Genomic DNA, 17,661 nt, shown 5'->3' on the forward strand with positions numbered 1-17,661 from the left:
CCCTTGCTGTACAGTGGGAAAATAAAATAAAATAAAATAAAAAACAAATAAATTTTTTGGAAGGCTAAAAAAAAAAAAAAGAATAATTTGGGTGATAGCATTTTCAATCATCCTATTACACTTACTGATTTTTTGTCAGCTTGTTCAAGTGTGGAGAGAGAAGACTTAAAATCTATAACCCTAATTGTGGACTTTCCTTTCTTTCATAAATTGCCAAATTCCATTTTTAGGTGTATAATTGTTTAGATTTTCTATGCTCTCCTGATGAATTGTCCCTTTTAGGCAATTATAAATATAAAAGACCTTCTTTATTCCTGGTAATATATTTTATTCTGAAATATGTTTTATCTGATGTTAATATACCCATTACAGCCTTGTTTTGATTATTACTAGCAGGATATATCTTTACCCATACTTTTACTTTTAACCTATCTGCACCTTTATATTTAAAGTGGGATTCATGTACACAGTATAGACCTGGATCTTACTTTTTGAAATCCAATTTGTCATGCACCACATTATATGTGATTAGGGAAAATAAAAATTTTTTAAATGGTATACCACTACCTACCTATCAGAATGGGCAAAATCCAGAACATTGGCAATACCAAATGCTTGCAAAGATGCGTGTCAACAGGAACTCTCCTTCACTGCTGGTGGGAATGCAAAATTGTACAGTCACTTTTGAAGAAAGTTTGACAGTTCCTTACAAAATTAACCTACTCTGACCACACGATTCATGGTATTTACCCAAATGAGTTGAAAATGTATGCCATACACAGGAAAGATTATAGCTCTTTTATTCATAATTGCCATAATTTGGAAGCAACCAAAATGTCCTTTGGTAGGCGAATGTATGGATAAACTGTGGCGCATTCAGACAATAGAATTATTCAGCACTAAAAAGAAATTAGCTATCAAGCCATGAAAAGACATGGAGGAACACTAATGCATATTACTGAGTAAAAGAAGACAATTTGAAAAGGCTACATACTGCATGGTTCCAACTATACGACATTCTGGAAAAGGTAAAACTATGGAGTCAGTAAAAAGGATCAGTCGTTTCTCACAATTAGGAGAGAGGGAGGTATGAATATGTGGAGCACAGATGATTTGGGCTGCTGTGAAATTATCCTGTATGTTTCAATAATGGTGGCTACATGTTATTATATATTTGTCCAAATCCATAGGATGTACAACACCCACTGTGAGTCCTAGTCTAAACTGTGGACTTTGGGTGATAATGATATGTCAATGTACGTTCATTGATTGTAAGAGGTACCATAGCATGTTGATACTGGGGGAAGCTGTGCCGTTGTGGAGGCGGGAGGTATATGGAATGGCTCTGGAATTTCTGCTCAGTCTTGGTAAGAACCTAAAACTTTTTTTTTTTTTTTTTTGGTCTTTTTGCCTTTTCTAGGGCTGCTCCCACAGCATATGGAGGTTCCCAGGCTAGGGGTTGAATCAAAGCTGTAGCCCCCAGCCTACGCCAGAGCCACAGCAACGCAAGATCCGAGCCGTGTCTGCGACCTATGCCACAGCTCACGGCAATGCCGGATCCTTAACCCACTGAGCAAGGGCAGAGATCGAACCCACAACCTCATGGTTCCTAGTCGGATTCATTAACCACTGAGCCATGACAGGAACTCCGGAACCTAAAACTTTTCTAACAAACAGTCTATTTAAAAGAAAAAGGAATCCAATTTGTCAATGTCTAACTTTTAACTAGTACATTCAGATAATTTGTATTCAATACAGTTATTAATATGGTTGGATTAAAAGCTGTCATGTTGTTGCTTTCTATTTGCTCATCTGTCGTTTCACTTTTTATCTTGTAAAACATTTTAAATTAAGTGAGCATTTCATGATTCCATATATTTCCCATTTAGGCTTATTAGCCATAATTCTTTGGATAGGTACATTAGGGTTTATATTTGATGCTTCTTTAACTTAACATAATCTGTCTTCGCGTAATACTGTATCACTTCGAATGTAAATTTAGAATCTGATAATAGTATACTTACATTACCATCAGTCCTTGTGCTATTATTTTTCAAGAAATTAATCCCACATAACTTGTAATACCACAATGCATTGTTATTAATTTTTTATTTAGATCACCAATTATAAAATATTTGTAAATATTAAAATAAATACTTTATATCTATCTTCTTATCTACCATTTCTAGTATTGTTTACTCACTTGTGTAGACCATATTTACATTTATAGTCAATTTTCATGTGTCTGAGGATACCGTGTTGCATTTCTGTAGTGCATATCTACTGATAATAAACCATAAAAGTTTCACAATGTACAATAAAAGTTTTACTTTCATTGTTATTGGCCGTGCCTGTGGCATGTGGAAGTTGCCAGGCCAGGGATTGACCTCGAACCACAGCAGTGACAATGCCATATCTTTAACTATGAAGCCACCAGGGAACTACTTCAATATCATTTTTATAGAAATATTCATTGAGTATAACATTCTAAGTTGACATTTACTGATTATTTCACTATCTTTTTTTGCCAGGAGCCACTTTATTAATTTTTTTGAAATTTTTTATTGTTATTTCCACAATACAATTTTTTTTCTACTGTACAGCATGGTGACCCAGTTACACATACATGTATATATTCTTTTTTCTCCCATTATCATGCTCCATCATAACTAACTAGACATAGTTCTCAGTGCTATACAGCAGGATTATTTCACTATTTTTTTTTTTTGGTCTTTTTGCCATTTCTTGGGCCGCTCCTGCGGCATATGGAGGTTCCCAGGCTAGGGGTCTGAATCGGAGCTGTAGCTGCCAGCTTATGCCAGAGCCACAGCAACGCGGGATCCGAGCCACGTCTGCGACCTACACCACAGCTCACTGCAACGCCGGATCCTTAACGCACTGAGCAAGGCCAGGGATCGAAACCACAACCTCATGGTTCCTAGTTGGATTCGTCAACCACTGTGCCATGACGGGAACTCCCTATTTCACTGTTTTTTAAATGGTATGTTAATTTCTTCTGACTTGCACATTTTCTGATGAGAAGTGAATTCTAATTCCTATCTTGGTTCCCCTTAATAATTCAGTATTTTCCTGCTTTTATACTTGCCTAGGAATAAACCTAAAATCCAAAGTAAGCAAACTGGAAAAATATGATGGATGCACATCATACATTAACTCTACATAGCAACTTGGAAAGGTCTTAAAAGACTAAGGGTCACTGAAAAAAAATTTTGTTTTAAAGGCTGGATACCTCTATTTCCAATCATGAAAAATTAACAGGAATCCAATTTGCTCTCCCACCTAAAAATCTATAAATCAAAAAAGTTATAAAGCTTTACATCATGATCCGACAGGCCACACAGGACAGTGATCCACAAGATAAGGGTAACTAGCACAGTGACCTCTTGGATTGCGCAATCCTGCCCCACAAGTTCTCGCCTGGATGGAGTTCACAGGCTGCAGCACAGGGAGACCGGTCACAAAGAGAGCCTAACAGACAACCTGAGAGAAGGAGACAGAGTTGGGAATTCCAAGAGGCCACTGCGGCTCGAATGTTCTGGGAGTAATGGAGGGGAGACAGCTGCACGGAGAGGTAGTTCTGGAGAGCTGCACAAGGTTCCCATCTGGGTGCAGAGTATGAGAAAGCGTATGGAAATTGACTTCCTGGGGGTGTGAGAGGGTGGGAGGGGTGGATATGGGGCTTGAGACAGACGCAGTGCCAGGAGCCCCTGACACATCCAAGGGGAGAAGTCGTGTTGACAAATGAATGCATGGATGTGGACCTCAAAGGTGAAGTTCAAGCGGGGGTTGTATTTTGGAGTTATTCGCGTGTTCCCACACACCGTTATATAGCATAGCGCATAGAGAGAGGCAGCTACAAGAAGGAGCACAATAAAAGTTCTCACCACAAAAGGTTTGTAACTACACATGATGACGAAGGTTAACTGGACACATGGTGGTGATCATTTCACAATATATACAAACACTGAATCAGATGTTGTACAACAGAATCTAATACAATGTCTTATGTCAACTATATGTTCGTTAAAAAAGAAAGAGAAAAATACAGGGATAAAAACTAAAATGCAGCGAATAGAAGAGTCCACTGTGGATTTTGTAAAAAGCAGAGTCTCAGTCTGAGAGGGGAACATAGCGCTTTCTATTAGCATGTAGCGGTTTCCACCAAGCTTTCCTTTCTAAGGTCTGGTCACGTCCCACAGAAACGTGTTACACAGGAAGGGCTGAAGAGACACAGGCAGCTGACAGGGGAGGTTGCTATGCAACAGCTGAGGAAAGCCATGCAGCCAGGCAGGATTGATGTTGGTCCCTGGAGAGTAAAACTCTGGTCCTAGCAATAGCTTCCATTCAGACGCAGGGGTCCTGGAGAGGCTGGTATAAACACGAGCCCGAAAGGGCGCTATGGGTTTTGCTAAGAAACGCGGGTGCAGTTTGAGATGGGAAGACAGCATTTTCTGCCCTCCTTCCGGAAGCGCAGCAGCATGTGTGCCCTCGGGTCGGACCCCAGTAAGTGCTCCTTGTGCTTCCCACTTTCCATATTGAGAAACCAGGCTCAGAGAGGCCCAGCGACCCAAGTGGCCTCACCCAGCTAGCGACAGGCTGACCTGGCACTCCGTGCCTGGAATTCGGAAGTCTAGCCCAGCTTCTATCCACAAGACCACAGCTGCCCCAGGCCCCGGCCCTGGAAGGAACCAGGCCAAACACTGAGCCCGCATCCAGGCTTGCCATGGCTCAGACACACAAGCGCCTGATTGTCCTGGCCTCTCCAGCGGGCACCTGGAAGGCCTCAGGGGCAGCGTGTTTGCACCACACACAGCGAAGGGGCCTGACAGGGGGAGCAGAGAGCGGACCCCGTGGAGCAATTCCCACACCTGGAAGGACCCACCTAGAGCAGGCAGGGCGGAGGGAGAGCTGGGGTCTCTGTCTGTGTCCTCCCAGATGCAGAGCTCAAGCTTCGGCAGGGAACAGAAAAACCTTGCTTGTTTGGCACAGATGCTGACAGGGCAGGGGAGCTGGGGTGGATCTGTTGCTCAACCCGAAGAGGGGAGGGTGCCTCAGTCTTGGGGCCTGCTCATGGGTTGCTGGCGTCAGAAGACCTGGGCCCAAATCCCGCTCGTTCGATCCACTGGCTCTGTGGCCTTGGGTAGTCCATGCCGCGTGCCTGTCTGCGCCTCAGCGTCCTGATCTGTAAAGCGGGGATGCTGACATCCACCTCCCAGGACTGCTGTGAGAGGAAGGTAATGCCCGGTACAGATCCTGCTGCGCCACACAAGCTGCAGGAAGAGTGGCTGGGGAAGCAGATGTTCCCAGTGTGTCCGGGGGCCCTAGAGATGGATAATGGAGGGGAACACAAAGGGAACCAGTGTCTTCTGGCCACTTCCATTGCGCTCCTGGCAGACAGAGACTGTGGGCTAGAGAGCTCTGTTATCACTGACCTAGGGGTCACGCTGGGGAAGAGGGGCTTAGTGTACCCCAGACCACACTGGCAGAGCTTAGGGGAGAGGCACGGGGAGGGCAGGGCTGAGAAGCACTGTGCAAAAGTGGGGTGGGGGGGGATGGAGGGTAGATGATGGATGAGTGGAACCGCACTACAGGGTGTGAATGCGGGCGCCTGTGGTGGGGGGCGCGGTGGCGGGGGGCGCGCGCGGGGCGGGGGTTGGATCAGACCGGCAGGAGAAAACGCCCCCCACCCTGCCCACCCCCTCGCGGAGTCGCATGCGCACTGGGGACCTGGTGGAAAGGGCTTTTGTTGGGAGAGCTGGCGGGCTGGAGGGGTCTGCGCATGCGCAGCCTGCCCGGCCGCGGGGGTGCGCGGAGAAAAGGGGCGGGGTGGTCGGAGCTGCTGTGCTGGCAGCAGGAGGCGAGGGCGCGGCTGCGGGGTTCCTGGTGCTGAGGACGGACGCCATTGGAGCCCCAGGGAAGGTAAGGATCCAGCCCCAGACAGGACCGCGGGAGGGCCAGCGGGGCGCGGTACCCTGCGCCCTTTCCACCCTCCACCCCCGCCCCCGGATCTGAACAAAGCCCAAGCCCGCAGAAGCCGAGCCCCCTTAGACCCGCGCTCTAGATGGGAGCCGCCAGCAGCCCGGACACCCCACGCAGGCTCCTCGATCCTAGCCACGCTTAGACCGGAGCTCCCCATCGGAACCCCCCTTAGCACACCCGGTGCTCCGTGCTGAGCTTCCTTAGAGCAGAGGCCCCACCTCCAGCCCCAAGCACTCTGAGATCCCTCCAGCAGAGCTGACCTCTCTGCCCCCTTCCTGGGGTTGCGGTCCTGGCATTTGCGCTCTCCAGCACTCCTCACCTAGTCCGAGGACCCCACCCCGTCCACGCGAGCGCTCGCTCCTCTATGACCCCAACCTAGACCGTAGTCAGCTGAAGCCTTCCACCCAGACCTAGTCAGAGGGTCCTTGGGATTCATTTTCCCAGAGCTTCCTGGGGTCCCTGTTGTCTGAGCCCTCTCATGGCATTTGCTCCCCACCCTCCTGGCCCCCTGCTCCAGCCCTGAAATCCGGGCGCGTTATTTTTCCCCCTCTCAACACATGTCCTCTGGGACGCTTTAGACCCAAGCCCGCCAGTCCACCCCCTGCTCACATGTCGCCAGTGGGATGGGGAGCCTGCCTGTCCCAAACTCCCTTTTGAGTGCAGAGTCTCCTCCGACCTCCCCTATCCTTCGAGGGCCCTGTCTCCGAAGGCATCTACCCCAGCAGCCCTCAACACCCCCACCCCGCCCCGCCCCGCCCCATTCCCCTCCTGCTGCCTGGTAACCTGATGATTGCAGCCCCCCACCTCCTGAGAGGTCCCGCCTCCCGCTGGCTGGACCCCTCCCCCTCCGCCTGAGGAGGGCTCCCCCTCCCTCTCAGGCTGAGGTCTCTTCTCCTTGGGCCCCCCCCCCCAGCATGGCTGAGGGAAGCTACCGCATGGAACCAGAAGGCTACAGTGTTGAAGACATGGACGAGGGGAGCGATGAAGTCGAGGAGGAAGAGATGGTGGAAGGAAACGACTATGAAGAATTTGGTGCTTTTGGAGGCTACGGAGCCCTCACCAGCTTTGACATCCGTATCCTCAGAGCCTTTGGGAGCTTGGGTCCAGGCTTTCGCATCCTAGCGGTGAGGCCCCTCGTTGGCCCCCTGCTAGCCCTGGGCCTTCTCCCCTGTGACTTCAGGGAGGATGGGAGGAGGGGGGTGGCTGAAGGCTGGGGGTGGGGCGGGGTGGGAGAGGGGCGTGGGGGTGGGGGTGGGGGTGGAATGGGCAAGAACAGCCCAGCTTCTCCAAACCTTCCCTCTTGTGCTGGGGGAAAGGGGCTTTGGAGGGTCTGGGGGCTGGTCGGGGGCTGGCCGCTGGGAGGAGCTGGGGCAGCCCAGAGTGAGTGTGCCTAGAGCTGTGTGCCTTCCCCTGCCTTCCCCGGTCTTGCAGAATGAGCCCTGGGAACTGGAAAACCCTATGCTGGCCAGGACTCTGATGGAGGCATTTCAGCTGGATTCAGAAACACTTGCCAGTGAGGCGGCGGCCCGTGCTGCCAACGTAGCCCGCGCCGCCTCCTCCAACCGTGCCTCTCGGGCCGCTGCCGCCGCTGCCCGTGCCACCTACAGTCAGGTGGTCCCTAACCACTCAGGGGCCACAGACCAGGCCTCAGCGGGCGATCCCCAGCCCATGACCTACGCTGCCGCCGCCGAGGCTCGGGCAGCCACCCCTGAGAGGGGCCTCGCCTCTCCGCACAGCTCCCAGATGCTGGCCAACAGCGAGAGGGCCGCCCCGGGGGCTCCAGCGGCCTCGTCCCCACAGCCCCAGACATCCTCCCAGGCCCAGGGGGCTGCGACCGAGGGCCCAAGTACGGCCTGCGCTTTCCCCCAGGCCCCGGGTGCCAGAGACATGGATGCCACCCGTCCCAAGGCAGCTTTCCTGGGTCAGAACGACGTCTTTGATTTCACGCAGCCGGCAGGTGTCAGTGGCATGGCCTTCCCACGCCCTAAGAGACCCGCCCCTGCCCAAGAGGCTGCCCCAGAGGGTCCCAGTGGTGCCTCCGGGGGGGCCCAGGCAGCCTCTGCCGGGGAGGGGGCAGCCACCCGCCCCAAGACGACCAAGTCTGGGAAGGCTCTGGCCAAGACTCGGTGGGTGGAGCCTCAGAATGTGGCGGCAGCAGCTGCTGCCAAGGCCAAGATGGCCACGAGCATCCCTGAGCCTGAGGGTGCAGCTGCCACCTCTCAGCAGAGTGCGGAGCCCTGGGCCAGGATGGGAGGCAAGAGGACAAAGAAGGTGAGCCCTCCCTGCTGCTGTCTCCAGCCCCCTCTGCTCCCCTGCTTTCTCTGCCCTCTGCTCTCTCTGCCTCCTTGGCTGCCCTCCCCACCCCTCTTCTTCTCTCAGCTCGTGCATGTCCCTCCCAGGCTTGTTTCCTAGCATGGTTTTCCTCCACGTAGTGGCTCTCCTTGGGCCGGGAGGGACTAGCGGTTGGCTCCGTGCCTGGCCCTTAGGAAGCCCTGGGCACGTGCCATCCGCTGGTCCTACTACCCTTATTTCGAAGCGCGTGCTCTGTCTGGGTAAGAGGTGTGCTGGGCGCCTTGGTGCGGGGAGCCTGGCAGCCCTGAGTTTCTCCTCCGTCTGATGCTACAGTCCAAGCACCTGGATGACGAATATGAGAGCAGCGAGGAGGAGAGAGAGCCTCCTGTGGTCCCGCCGACGTGGAGGGCATCGCAGCCCCCACCGACGATGGGCCGGGCGCAGATGGCTCCTCGGCCCCCCACGGCCGTGAGGTCCCAGGTACCCTCAAGGCACGTACTGTGTTTGCCACCCCGCAACGTGACCCTTCTGCAAGAGAGGGTAAGAAGCCTGCCCTTCCCCCATCTCCCTCCTCTCCTGCCTTGCTGGTCCGTTCTTCGAGGTCACCCACGCCTGGGTCTCCCCGTGTGCTCCTCCTTCTCCAGGCAAATAAGTTGGTGAAATATCTGATGATTAAAGACTACAAGAAGATCCCCATCAAGCGTTCAGGTGGGCAACCCTCAGGGCCGGGAGCTCTGCCCTTCCGTCCTGCCCCAGCTCTGCCCTGTGGGCCTCCCATCAGATGCCCTCGCCCGTCGGGCCCTGGCTGACGGCTCCGTGTGCAGGGTGTGGGGGTCTCGCCTGTGCTCTGCTCGCTGGGCGGCCGGCGGGGCTGAGCGAGGGGCGGAAGCTCTGAGGCCCCAGCTCAGCCCCGGTGCTTTGCCCACCCCTCCCCTCCCCTCCCGCAGACATGCTGAAGGACGTCATCCGAGAGTACGACGAACATTTCCCCGAGATCATTGAACGGGCAACATACACTCTGGAAAAGGTGGGCGTGGAGGCGGGAGCTGGGGCAGGCAGCTCTGTGGAGCAGGAGCAGCAGGGAAGCCCTGCACCCTCAGTCCCTGGAAGCCCAGAGGCAGTACCTCCCGCTCTGGACAGAGGGAAGCCCTCCCTGGCCTCTCCGCCTGGGAGCTTCCTCTGCCTGCCCTCTGCCCTCCTTCCTCCCTCTAGTGCTCTCTGCGGGTCTGTCCTCTCCTGAGGTGGGTGCCAAAGCCCCAGCGGGCGTCAGCACTCCCAAGGGCGCCTCCCCCTCGGCCCCGCCCCTTCCGCGCCCCCACCCCCCACCCTGGGCTCCAGGGTGTGGGCTTTCCCACGGAGGAAACCTTCTACCAGGGAATTGAGTGACTGCCTACGGGACACCCAGCATGGACGTCTGATGTCACATTCTGCTTTCTCCCCCACGTAGAAGTTCGGGATCCACCTGAAGGAGATCGACAAGGAAGAACACCTCTACATTCTCGTCTGCACACGGGATTCATCAGCCCGCCTCCTGGGAAAGTGCGTGGGGCAGGAGCAGGAGAGTGGTGGCCTTGCTTGGTGGTGCCTCCCCACTCCCCTGGCAGAGAAAGCAGAGAAAGGGGAAAGGGGTTTAGGGGGCCCTGCACGCTCCCACCCCCAGTCAGCAGTGCTGAGCAGTTAAGGGCTGCAAGGGGCAGCAGCCTGGGCAGCTTTGCTCCCTGGGTTTCGGGCCTGCCCACCCTCCCCCACCCCCATCTTCTCAGGAAAGCAAGCTGCTTGTCTGCCTCTCCCTGCTCAGGTCCTGGCCAGGGCTTGGCAGAGTGGTCCTCGGGGCGGGAGCAGGGGGCCCCCAGTCCAGTTGCGTTCCGGACGCCACACGCGAAGGGCAGGGAAGGTGTGGACCCGCCTCTTGACACAGCGAGTTGCCAAGCCTTGGCTCCCTGCCTGACCCATCCTCGGCGGAGCCTTGGGAGGAGGTTGTTGGCATCCCCATCTGATGGAGGAAGGGCCCTACTCTCAGGTCGGGGAATGAATTGCCTGGACCAGGTAACGAGCCATGCGGAGTAGGAGGAGCTGCCCCGTAGCCCAGCCGGCCGTCTGAGATAGGCTGGCAGGGAGAGCCGGCTGTAGCCGTCAGGCAAACAGCTGCTGGATGGGACCCCTCTTTCTACCCCTCAGGACCAAGGACACTCCCAGGCTGAGTCTCCTCTTGGTGATTCTGGGCATCATCTTCATGAACGGCAACCGTGCCAGCGAGGGTGAGTGGCTGGCCCTGCAGCTGGGGGCTGCCCGGCGTCTCCCCTCCCTGTGCTAAACTCTTGTACCTCATCTCCCCTCGCAGCTGTCCTCTGGGAGGCACTCCGCAAGATGGGACTGCGCCCCGGGTATGATTGGGGTCTCTCGGCTCCCACTCCTCAGTGTGTCCTTGGGCACAGGAGGCCCCAGGATGGCAACGGCCTGGTGGTCTGTGCGGGGAATGGCGTCCCCGACTAGGTAGAGAGCAAAGGGAGGGTCCTCCCGAGGCCCCTGGGGAAACAGCCCTGAGCTCCGAGCCTCTGCTCCACGTGCCCTCTCTGTTGCCAGATGAGAGCTAAGAGAAACCGTTGGAACCGGGGGCTCCGTCAGACCCCTGCCTGGGGCATCACTGACAAGCGGCCGTCTGGCCTCTGCCGCCTGCCCAGGGGTCCGTGGGGACGCCACGCAGGCTGGGAAGCTCTCGGTCCTGCCAGAGGGTGCTCCTGCCCACCCCGGGCACCGCCACCGTCTCTAGTCATGGGTTCCTTTCCTTGCCCTCAGGGTGAAGCACCCATTCCTTGGCGATCTGAGGAAACTCATTACAGAGGACTTTGTAAAGCAGAAGTGAGTATTGACTGAGGTCACTTGGCCTCCCACTCAGGCCTTCCTCGTGTGCTGGTCTGGCCTAGGAAGCCATTCCCCCCCTCCTAACGCCAGAGGGATGTATGAGTGTCTGGTGTGAGTGTGGCCAGGCGGGAAGGGGGCCTGAGTGTTGGTGCAGGGCAGTTCTAGGAGGCTTGGGGAAAGGGAGCCCACACAGACTGGAAACACAGGACAGGGGTGGTACAGCCACCATCTGGTCTGGTACTAGCCCTGCACTCACCTGCCCTCTAGGCTGTAGGCGCACTTCCCCGGCTTTACCTCTCAGGAGCCTGGGCCTCAGTGGAAGTCTGAGCACGGCCCCGACTCATACAGAGCCCATCTGGGCTCTTTCCAGCTCAGGCCCACACCAGCCTTGGTGTTTGGAGATCTCACGCGCCCTCGTGCCCACATGCCCACGCACCGCCCTCCCCTGCCACACGCACAATAAATGGTCTGGAGGGCGTGCCTGGAGTGCACTGCCCTTAGTTGACTCTTTCTTCCCTGACAGTCATTCTCTGGGGAGGACTGTCCCAGGGCCCAGCCAGGCCACAGACGAGCCCCTTGGTGGAGTGTGCTCAGAGCAGGGGGCCGGAAGAAGTGGCTCCTCTGTTTCTAAGACACCCAACAAGGATCTGGGTTATTGTGACAAGGGGCAGTAATCGCGTGGCCTGGCTGTACATCAAGACCCTACTCGTGTGCCCCTGTCCCTCCACAGGGCTGCAGGGTAGGACTGGCGGGCTAAGCCTTTGAGGGCATCAGTATCAGGGCTAGCAACCCCCACCCCGACCCCCAGCAAGGCGAAGGCTGGAGGCCAGGGCAGCCCCCTTTCAGGAGCCGAGCTGTAGCCTCCAGGCAGGAAGGCTCCACCTGGGAGCCACTGGGGCAGCAACTGGCCTCCCTGGCTGCAGGCAGAGGTTGATTTCCTCTCTCACTCAGGTACCTGGAATACAAGAAGATCCCCAATAGCAGCCCACCCGAGTACGAGTTCCTCTGGGGCCTGCGAGCCCGCCATGAGACCAGCAAGATGCGCGTGCTGAGATTCATCGCCCAGGTGAGGCAGAGCCGCTCTTCTGGCTGGCGCTCCCCCCCACCCAGCGTGTGGGTTCCTCGATGCCAGCCTTCTGCTGCTCTTTGTCCAGTGAGGATGCTGAGGCTGAGACAGGTTCCTAAGACACTCACGCAGGTTCACGGGCATAGTGAGTAGCGAGGGGCTGGGGGCCACTCCCGGATCTGGCCCAGACGAGTAAGAGCCCGATTCCAGGCGTGCTGCTCCTTATAGCGCTCAGGAGGGTGTGTGGCGGGGAGCAGGGGCTCGGCGAGGGTCGGGTAGCTGTTCCTATGGCTGCACTTATTCCATCGCAGTATCAGAACCGAGACCCCCGGGAATGGAAGGCTCATTTCTTGGAGGCTGTGGATGATGCTTTCAAGACGATGGATGTGGATATGGCCGAGGAGCATGCCAGGGCCCAGATGAGGGCCCAGATGAACATCGGGGATGAAGCTCTGATTGGACGGTGGAGCTGGGACGACATACAGGTGGAGCTCCTGACCTGGGATGAGGACGGAGATTTTGGCGACGCCTGGTCGAGGATCCCCTTCGCTTTCTGGGCCAGATACCATCAGTACATTCTGAACAGCAACCGTGCCAACAGGAGAGCCACTTGGCGGGCTGGCGTCAGCAGTGGCACCAATGGTCCGGCCAGCACCAGCATGCTCGATGGCCCTAGCACCAGCTCCACCATCCGGACCAGAAACGCCGCCAGAACCAGTGCCAGCTTCTTTTCCTGGATCCAGTAAGGTGGGGATCCATACAAGAGACTCTGAAATTGAGGCGGGGGGTGTGCCGAGGGTCGGTGATGCGTCAGGGGAAGGCAGGCCCCGGGGTGGGTGGCGTGCGGGAACGAGGAACGCGTGACTGGACACTCCGTTTGCCCTTTCTGGCCCTCCCGTTTCACGCTTCGGATGCTTCTGTTTTGGCTCTTGTGTCTCACGTGCCCAGGCAGCGCTGACGAGCTGCAGCGGTCCCCCAGCCAGCCGGAGTGCCTCTTCAGCCCCCTCCCCGACAGCACTCTAGGCAGCTTCTCCCAGTCCATGGAAGATGGCATGCAAGATGAAGCTCTCTCTGCCCTTCCTGCTTTCGTGTGTGCTTTTGTCGTGCCGTCGTGTTTTTGGTATCAGTGTTACATTAAAGTTGCAAAATCAGAGGGGCGTTTCCTCCTTTTCCGGGGCAGGGGTGGTTCAGAGTGGCCCGTGGTCAGACCCTCTGGGACAGGCGGAGGCCACCGCTGCCTAAAAGGTTGGGTGGGTGTGGGCTGGGCACTGGGAGGCTTGGAGCTGAACATGGAGACCACGAGTTTCCAGAAGCTCCAGTCCACGCAGTTTCATGATTCCCTGCATGGTGTGGCCCCAGTTTGATACCAGCAGGGGTTTCCAGGAGAAGGGATGGGGTGGAGGGCTAGGAGCTGGGGCCCCTGGCCCATCTTCCCTACCCGCCAAGGGACAGCATGCACAGACACCCACCACCACCACCTTCCTCTCCTCCATCCCATCTTTGGGGTCACTGTCCATTCCCCCCCTCATCCACACAATTTTAGGACCTCGTTGGGTCTTAAGGACGATGATTAGGTGGGCCTCCCAGTGACATCCTCACCTCTACTGACTGCAAGCAGAGGAAGAAGCCGTTATTGCCCAGAGAGCCGATTTAATTGAAAACAAAGCTACATACTCACCTGGAGAGCCCATGGCCCGGGACCGCAGCCAGAAGCCTTTTGGGATGCTCCAGGGCTCTGCACTGGAAGCAGGGCTCTCCCGGTGAGGCCAAGGCCAGCCTAGATGCAGGTGTCTCCACGGGCTGGGTGATCCCCACGGGGGTTGGCACTAGAGCTTCCGCTCCCCAGCTGGACAACAGGGCGGAGACACTGTGAAGGAAGGGCTCGGTAGCAGGAAAGGGCTTGTATGAGGCTTTTTCCAGGCTCCTTCATGTCCCCAGCTCGGAGGATAAGGCCCAGGTTAAGAGGAGGGAGAGTCGTGTAAGGAACCGTTCCCGCCCGTGGCTTGCCCTTTGCCCCCAGAAGAGGTGATCCCCTCTCGGCCAGACCTGAATCCTGGCCCAGACCAAGGCACACCATTCGCCAGGCCCAGTGGAAAACAAAGATCCCAGTCACCTTGCTCAAAAGTTACTAAGAATTCCAAGGGAGCAACAGCAGAGCCTGAACCACAGGTGCAATCCTTCTGAGGGTCGGCCTGGGGCGCGCCCCCCCCCCCCCGCCAAGAAGCTGGCTCTGTATGGACCCCTCCCTTAAGATGGGCTTCAGGTGGGTTTCTACCTTATTGGCCGGTGCCTTGATTTCTGCCTCCCTGGCTGCTGGTCCACCCTGGGTCCCGTGGACCATGTGTGATTTGGGCAGAAATTCAGTTCCCTTTCAGGTGCGGGCTCCAGATTTCCGGTCTGGGATTTGGGTGCCCGGCCTTGGCACGATGAATGACACGTGTATGTCTCTGGCACCGTCACCCTGGGGCCTCCCGGCACCTGCTTGTGCACTTGCCTTCTCATGGATGAGGGTGGGCGCTCACCACAAGCCACAGGCGTAAGCTTGAGCACTGTGTGCACAGGGCACTTGACACATGGCGGCTCCTCTGGAGAGGAGGAGAGAACAGCCCCCAGAGACAGGGCGCTGGGATGACGCCACTTCCCAGGGCCTCCAGGCTTGCAGCCCCCTCCCTTGCAGCCCCTTCCCTATGGTGTCCTCACCTGGGCCTTGTTCCCCCACACACACTGTGGGGGCAGTGCTGAGAGCAGGGTGGGCAGGGAGGAAGAGAGCTGAGAGAAGCCTGGGGAGCAGGGAGGAAGGAGGGCCCTGGGAACCCAGACAGACAGCGGGTCCCCCAGAAGTTGAGGATGGTCACCTTGGGGGGCGGCTGGACTCACTCACAGAACAAACCTGAGTCCAAGACAGGTTTCCCTCCCAGCCGCAGCCTCGGCCCTTCCACCACAAAGGCCCACAGTGGGTCTCAGCAAGTGTTTCCCGAGGCCCTACTATGCACCAAGGCCTTGGCTGGGGTGTGTGTGCACCTTTGCAGCTCCCACACAGCCTTCTCCCCAGCCTAGGCCTGTGCCCTCCGACCCCTCCCCTCCAACACTTGTCGATGAGCAAGCATTTCCCGATTCACTTGCTCTGCTTACTCGCCATGATGCATGAAGCTGTGGTGAATATTCACACACGCGGTCACTCGTGGGGCCTTGATTGCACTCTCCAGACAGCCCTGACAGGAGGGGGTGATCAGGCCCGCCCCCACGGAGGAGGACACTCGGGCTCTGAGAGGGAAGACACTTGCCCTAAGGGCCACAGCCAGGAAGCGGCAGTGCTGGGCCTCGGAATCCAGGGTTCTTTGAGGCCAATCTGGCCTCTGCCCACTGTCATCCGCTACTGCTGCCTTCAGGGGCTTGCAGGGTCAGGGGGCCCTACGCCTCACCACTCTCTGAAGACACCTACCCTCCAGCTCACCCGGGCAGTCCATATAGCTCCCCATCTCCCTTCGCTGAGCCACAACCCCAACTCTCACGGCGTCCCTGACCCCGAGATCCATCCGAGGCTTTGAAGGCCTGCCACTGCCCACCCAGCCTCCTGACAGCCTCACTCCAGTGTCCTGGAGGGGCCAGCACTTCAGCATCCACATCAGAGATGGACTCTCACACCTGAGGGGGGACACACCAGTCCCTTTTTGAGCCAGTTGCCCTAGTCTGAAGGTCAACACACACAGGTAATTTACTGTGAAACACTTGACCCACCCACGAGTCACCAGGTTCAAAACCGAAATGGGGGGTCCACACCCAAGGACCGCATGAAGGAAGGAAGTGAAAGTCAAGGATGCTGAGAATCGATGTGGACAGGGAGCAAAGGAACTCCCCTCGCTGTCCATGGAAGCCTTCCTTTGTACCAGGCCTCTGGACGAGGGGAGGGAGCAGAGCTTGTGCATGCTTCAGGCAGCCTGGGGGGAAGAGGTATCAGCGAGCAGGTCTAACCAGGGGAAAGGAAGCCTTCTGCAGGCAGAGAGGGAAGACGTGGGAAGATGTGGTGTCACTATGAGCAGCCCACTGCTTTTAGCCAGCCTTCTGAGAGAGCTGAGAACCAGATATCCTGTGCCTTTGGGCAAGGCAGCAGCTACAGATTTTCTTTCGCTTGTCTCTGAAGCTCTCTAGGTCCCTGTGGGTCCCGACCCCTGGAATGAGGACCCAGAGGGGGAGCCCTGGCATCAGGCCACCTGCAAAAACTCTCCTCCTCTTGATTCCTTCCTGAACACGGGAGAAAATCAGCCCCCGGGCACAAGGTGGGGATGCAGGAGGGACAAGGGCAAGGACAAAACTCCACCCAGAAGAGTGTTCCCAGGAAATGGTGTCCAACCTCAGCTGGAGTTTCCCATGCTGGTCTGAAGCACACTTTGCTCTTCTGTGTGTGGGTGGGTTGTGGAGGACGGCTGAGGCTGGCCAGAGTCCCCTGCTTGCTGCCCAGAAGGAGAACACTGCATGACTGATAAGGCCCCGGAAAATGGTCATTATCACAGGTCCACGTTTTGGGGGTTGCTCATGTGCAAACTGAGTTCCAGCAAATTTGACTGCTAGTCAAGGTTTCTCTTTATCACTTGTGCTGAGGTTTCATTTGCAAACAAAAATGTGTCCATTTAAGGGGACAGCTCCTTAAGAGTGGGCAAATGCTACCATCCAGGTAACCACCCCCTCAGTCAAGAAAGAGAGCCTAGCCATCACTTAATAAAGTCCCTCATGCTGATCCCAGTGACTCCTTACCATCCACATCCAGCCTTAGGCCACCACGGGTGTAACCTATATCGCTTCTAGGTTAGAATTCTCTTTCCTAGAGCCCGTTATACACATCACTGTGCAACACGTAATCTTTTGCGTCTGCCCTCCCCACCGCGCCGCTTCAGTGCTTTGGCAATTCATCCATGCTGTGGCACAAGTCAGGAGATTAAATCAAAACTTTCCCACCTCACAGAGGACCTGATTGTCTCTGTGGGAAATCCCGCAGACATACCAAAATCTCCTAGAGCTAATATGTGAATGTGTCTAGAGTGCAAGGTACCAGGTGAAAACACAAACTCAATCATATTTGTATAGACTATCAAAGAAGAGTTGGAAAAACCTGTACATGAATGTTTACAGCAGCTCTGTTCACAATCAACAAAAACATGAAATAACCCAAATGTCCTTCAGCCAAGTGCAATATTTCCATATAGCGGAATATTATGCAGTGGTAGAAAGGAGCGAACCACTGGTGGAGTCAACCCCTGGGATGAAACTCTATGGCACTGCGCTTAGTGACAGAGGCCAGTTTCCAGTGACAGTTTAAATGACTCCACTTGTAGGATGGTCTTGAGGAGAGACTTCTATCATGACTGAGAGCAGATTGCTGTGGCCTGGCCAGGTGTGGAGGTAGAGCATGACGACAAAAGCATAGCCCTGCGGACTTCCTGGGG

General features: G+C 55.6%; 1 protein-coding gene across 2 annotated transcripts; it reads left to right on the plus strand.

Moving 5' to 3' along the window:
• The first annotated feature begins 5,107 nt into the window (after positions 1-5,107).
• On the plus strand, positions 5,108-13,373 carry LOC110255204 (melanoma-associated antigen D4-like). Of its 2 annotated transcripts, none has more exons than XM_013986142.2 (13): positions 5,108-5,255; positions 6,914-7,124; positions 7,432-8,271; positions 8,626-8,832; positions 8,937-9,000; positions 9,240-9,319; positions 9,740-9,831; positions 10,471-10,550; positions 10,634-10,676; positions 11,089-11,151; positions 12,106-12,220; positions 12,532-12,967; positions 13,169-13,373. In XM_013986142.2, the coding sequence occupies exons 2-12, from the start codon at positions 6,915-6,917 to the stop codon at positions 12,964-12,966; spliced, it is 2,229 nt and encodes a 742-aa protein (XP_013841596.2). In that variant the 5' UTR covers positions 5,108-5,255; position 6,914; the 3' UTR covers position 12,967; positions 13,169-13,373. The 2 variants fall into 2 exon arrangements, with proteins under 2 accessions (XP_013841596.2, XP_005673681.2); XM_005673624.2 differs by lacking the exon at positions 5,108-5,255 and adding an exon at positions 5,789-5,940.
• The last annotated feature ends 4,288 nt before the right edge of the window (positions 13,374-17,661 follow it).

This window comes from Sus scrofa, unplaced genomic scaffold (assembly GCF_000003025.6).
Source record: "Sus scrofa isolate TJ Tabasco breed Duroc unplaced genomic scaffold, Sscrofa11.1 Contig1642, whole genome shotgun sequence".
NCBI lineage: Eukaryota > Metazoa > Chordata > Mammalia > Artiodactyla > Suidae > Sus > Sus scrofa.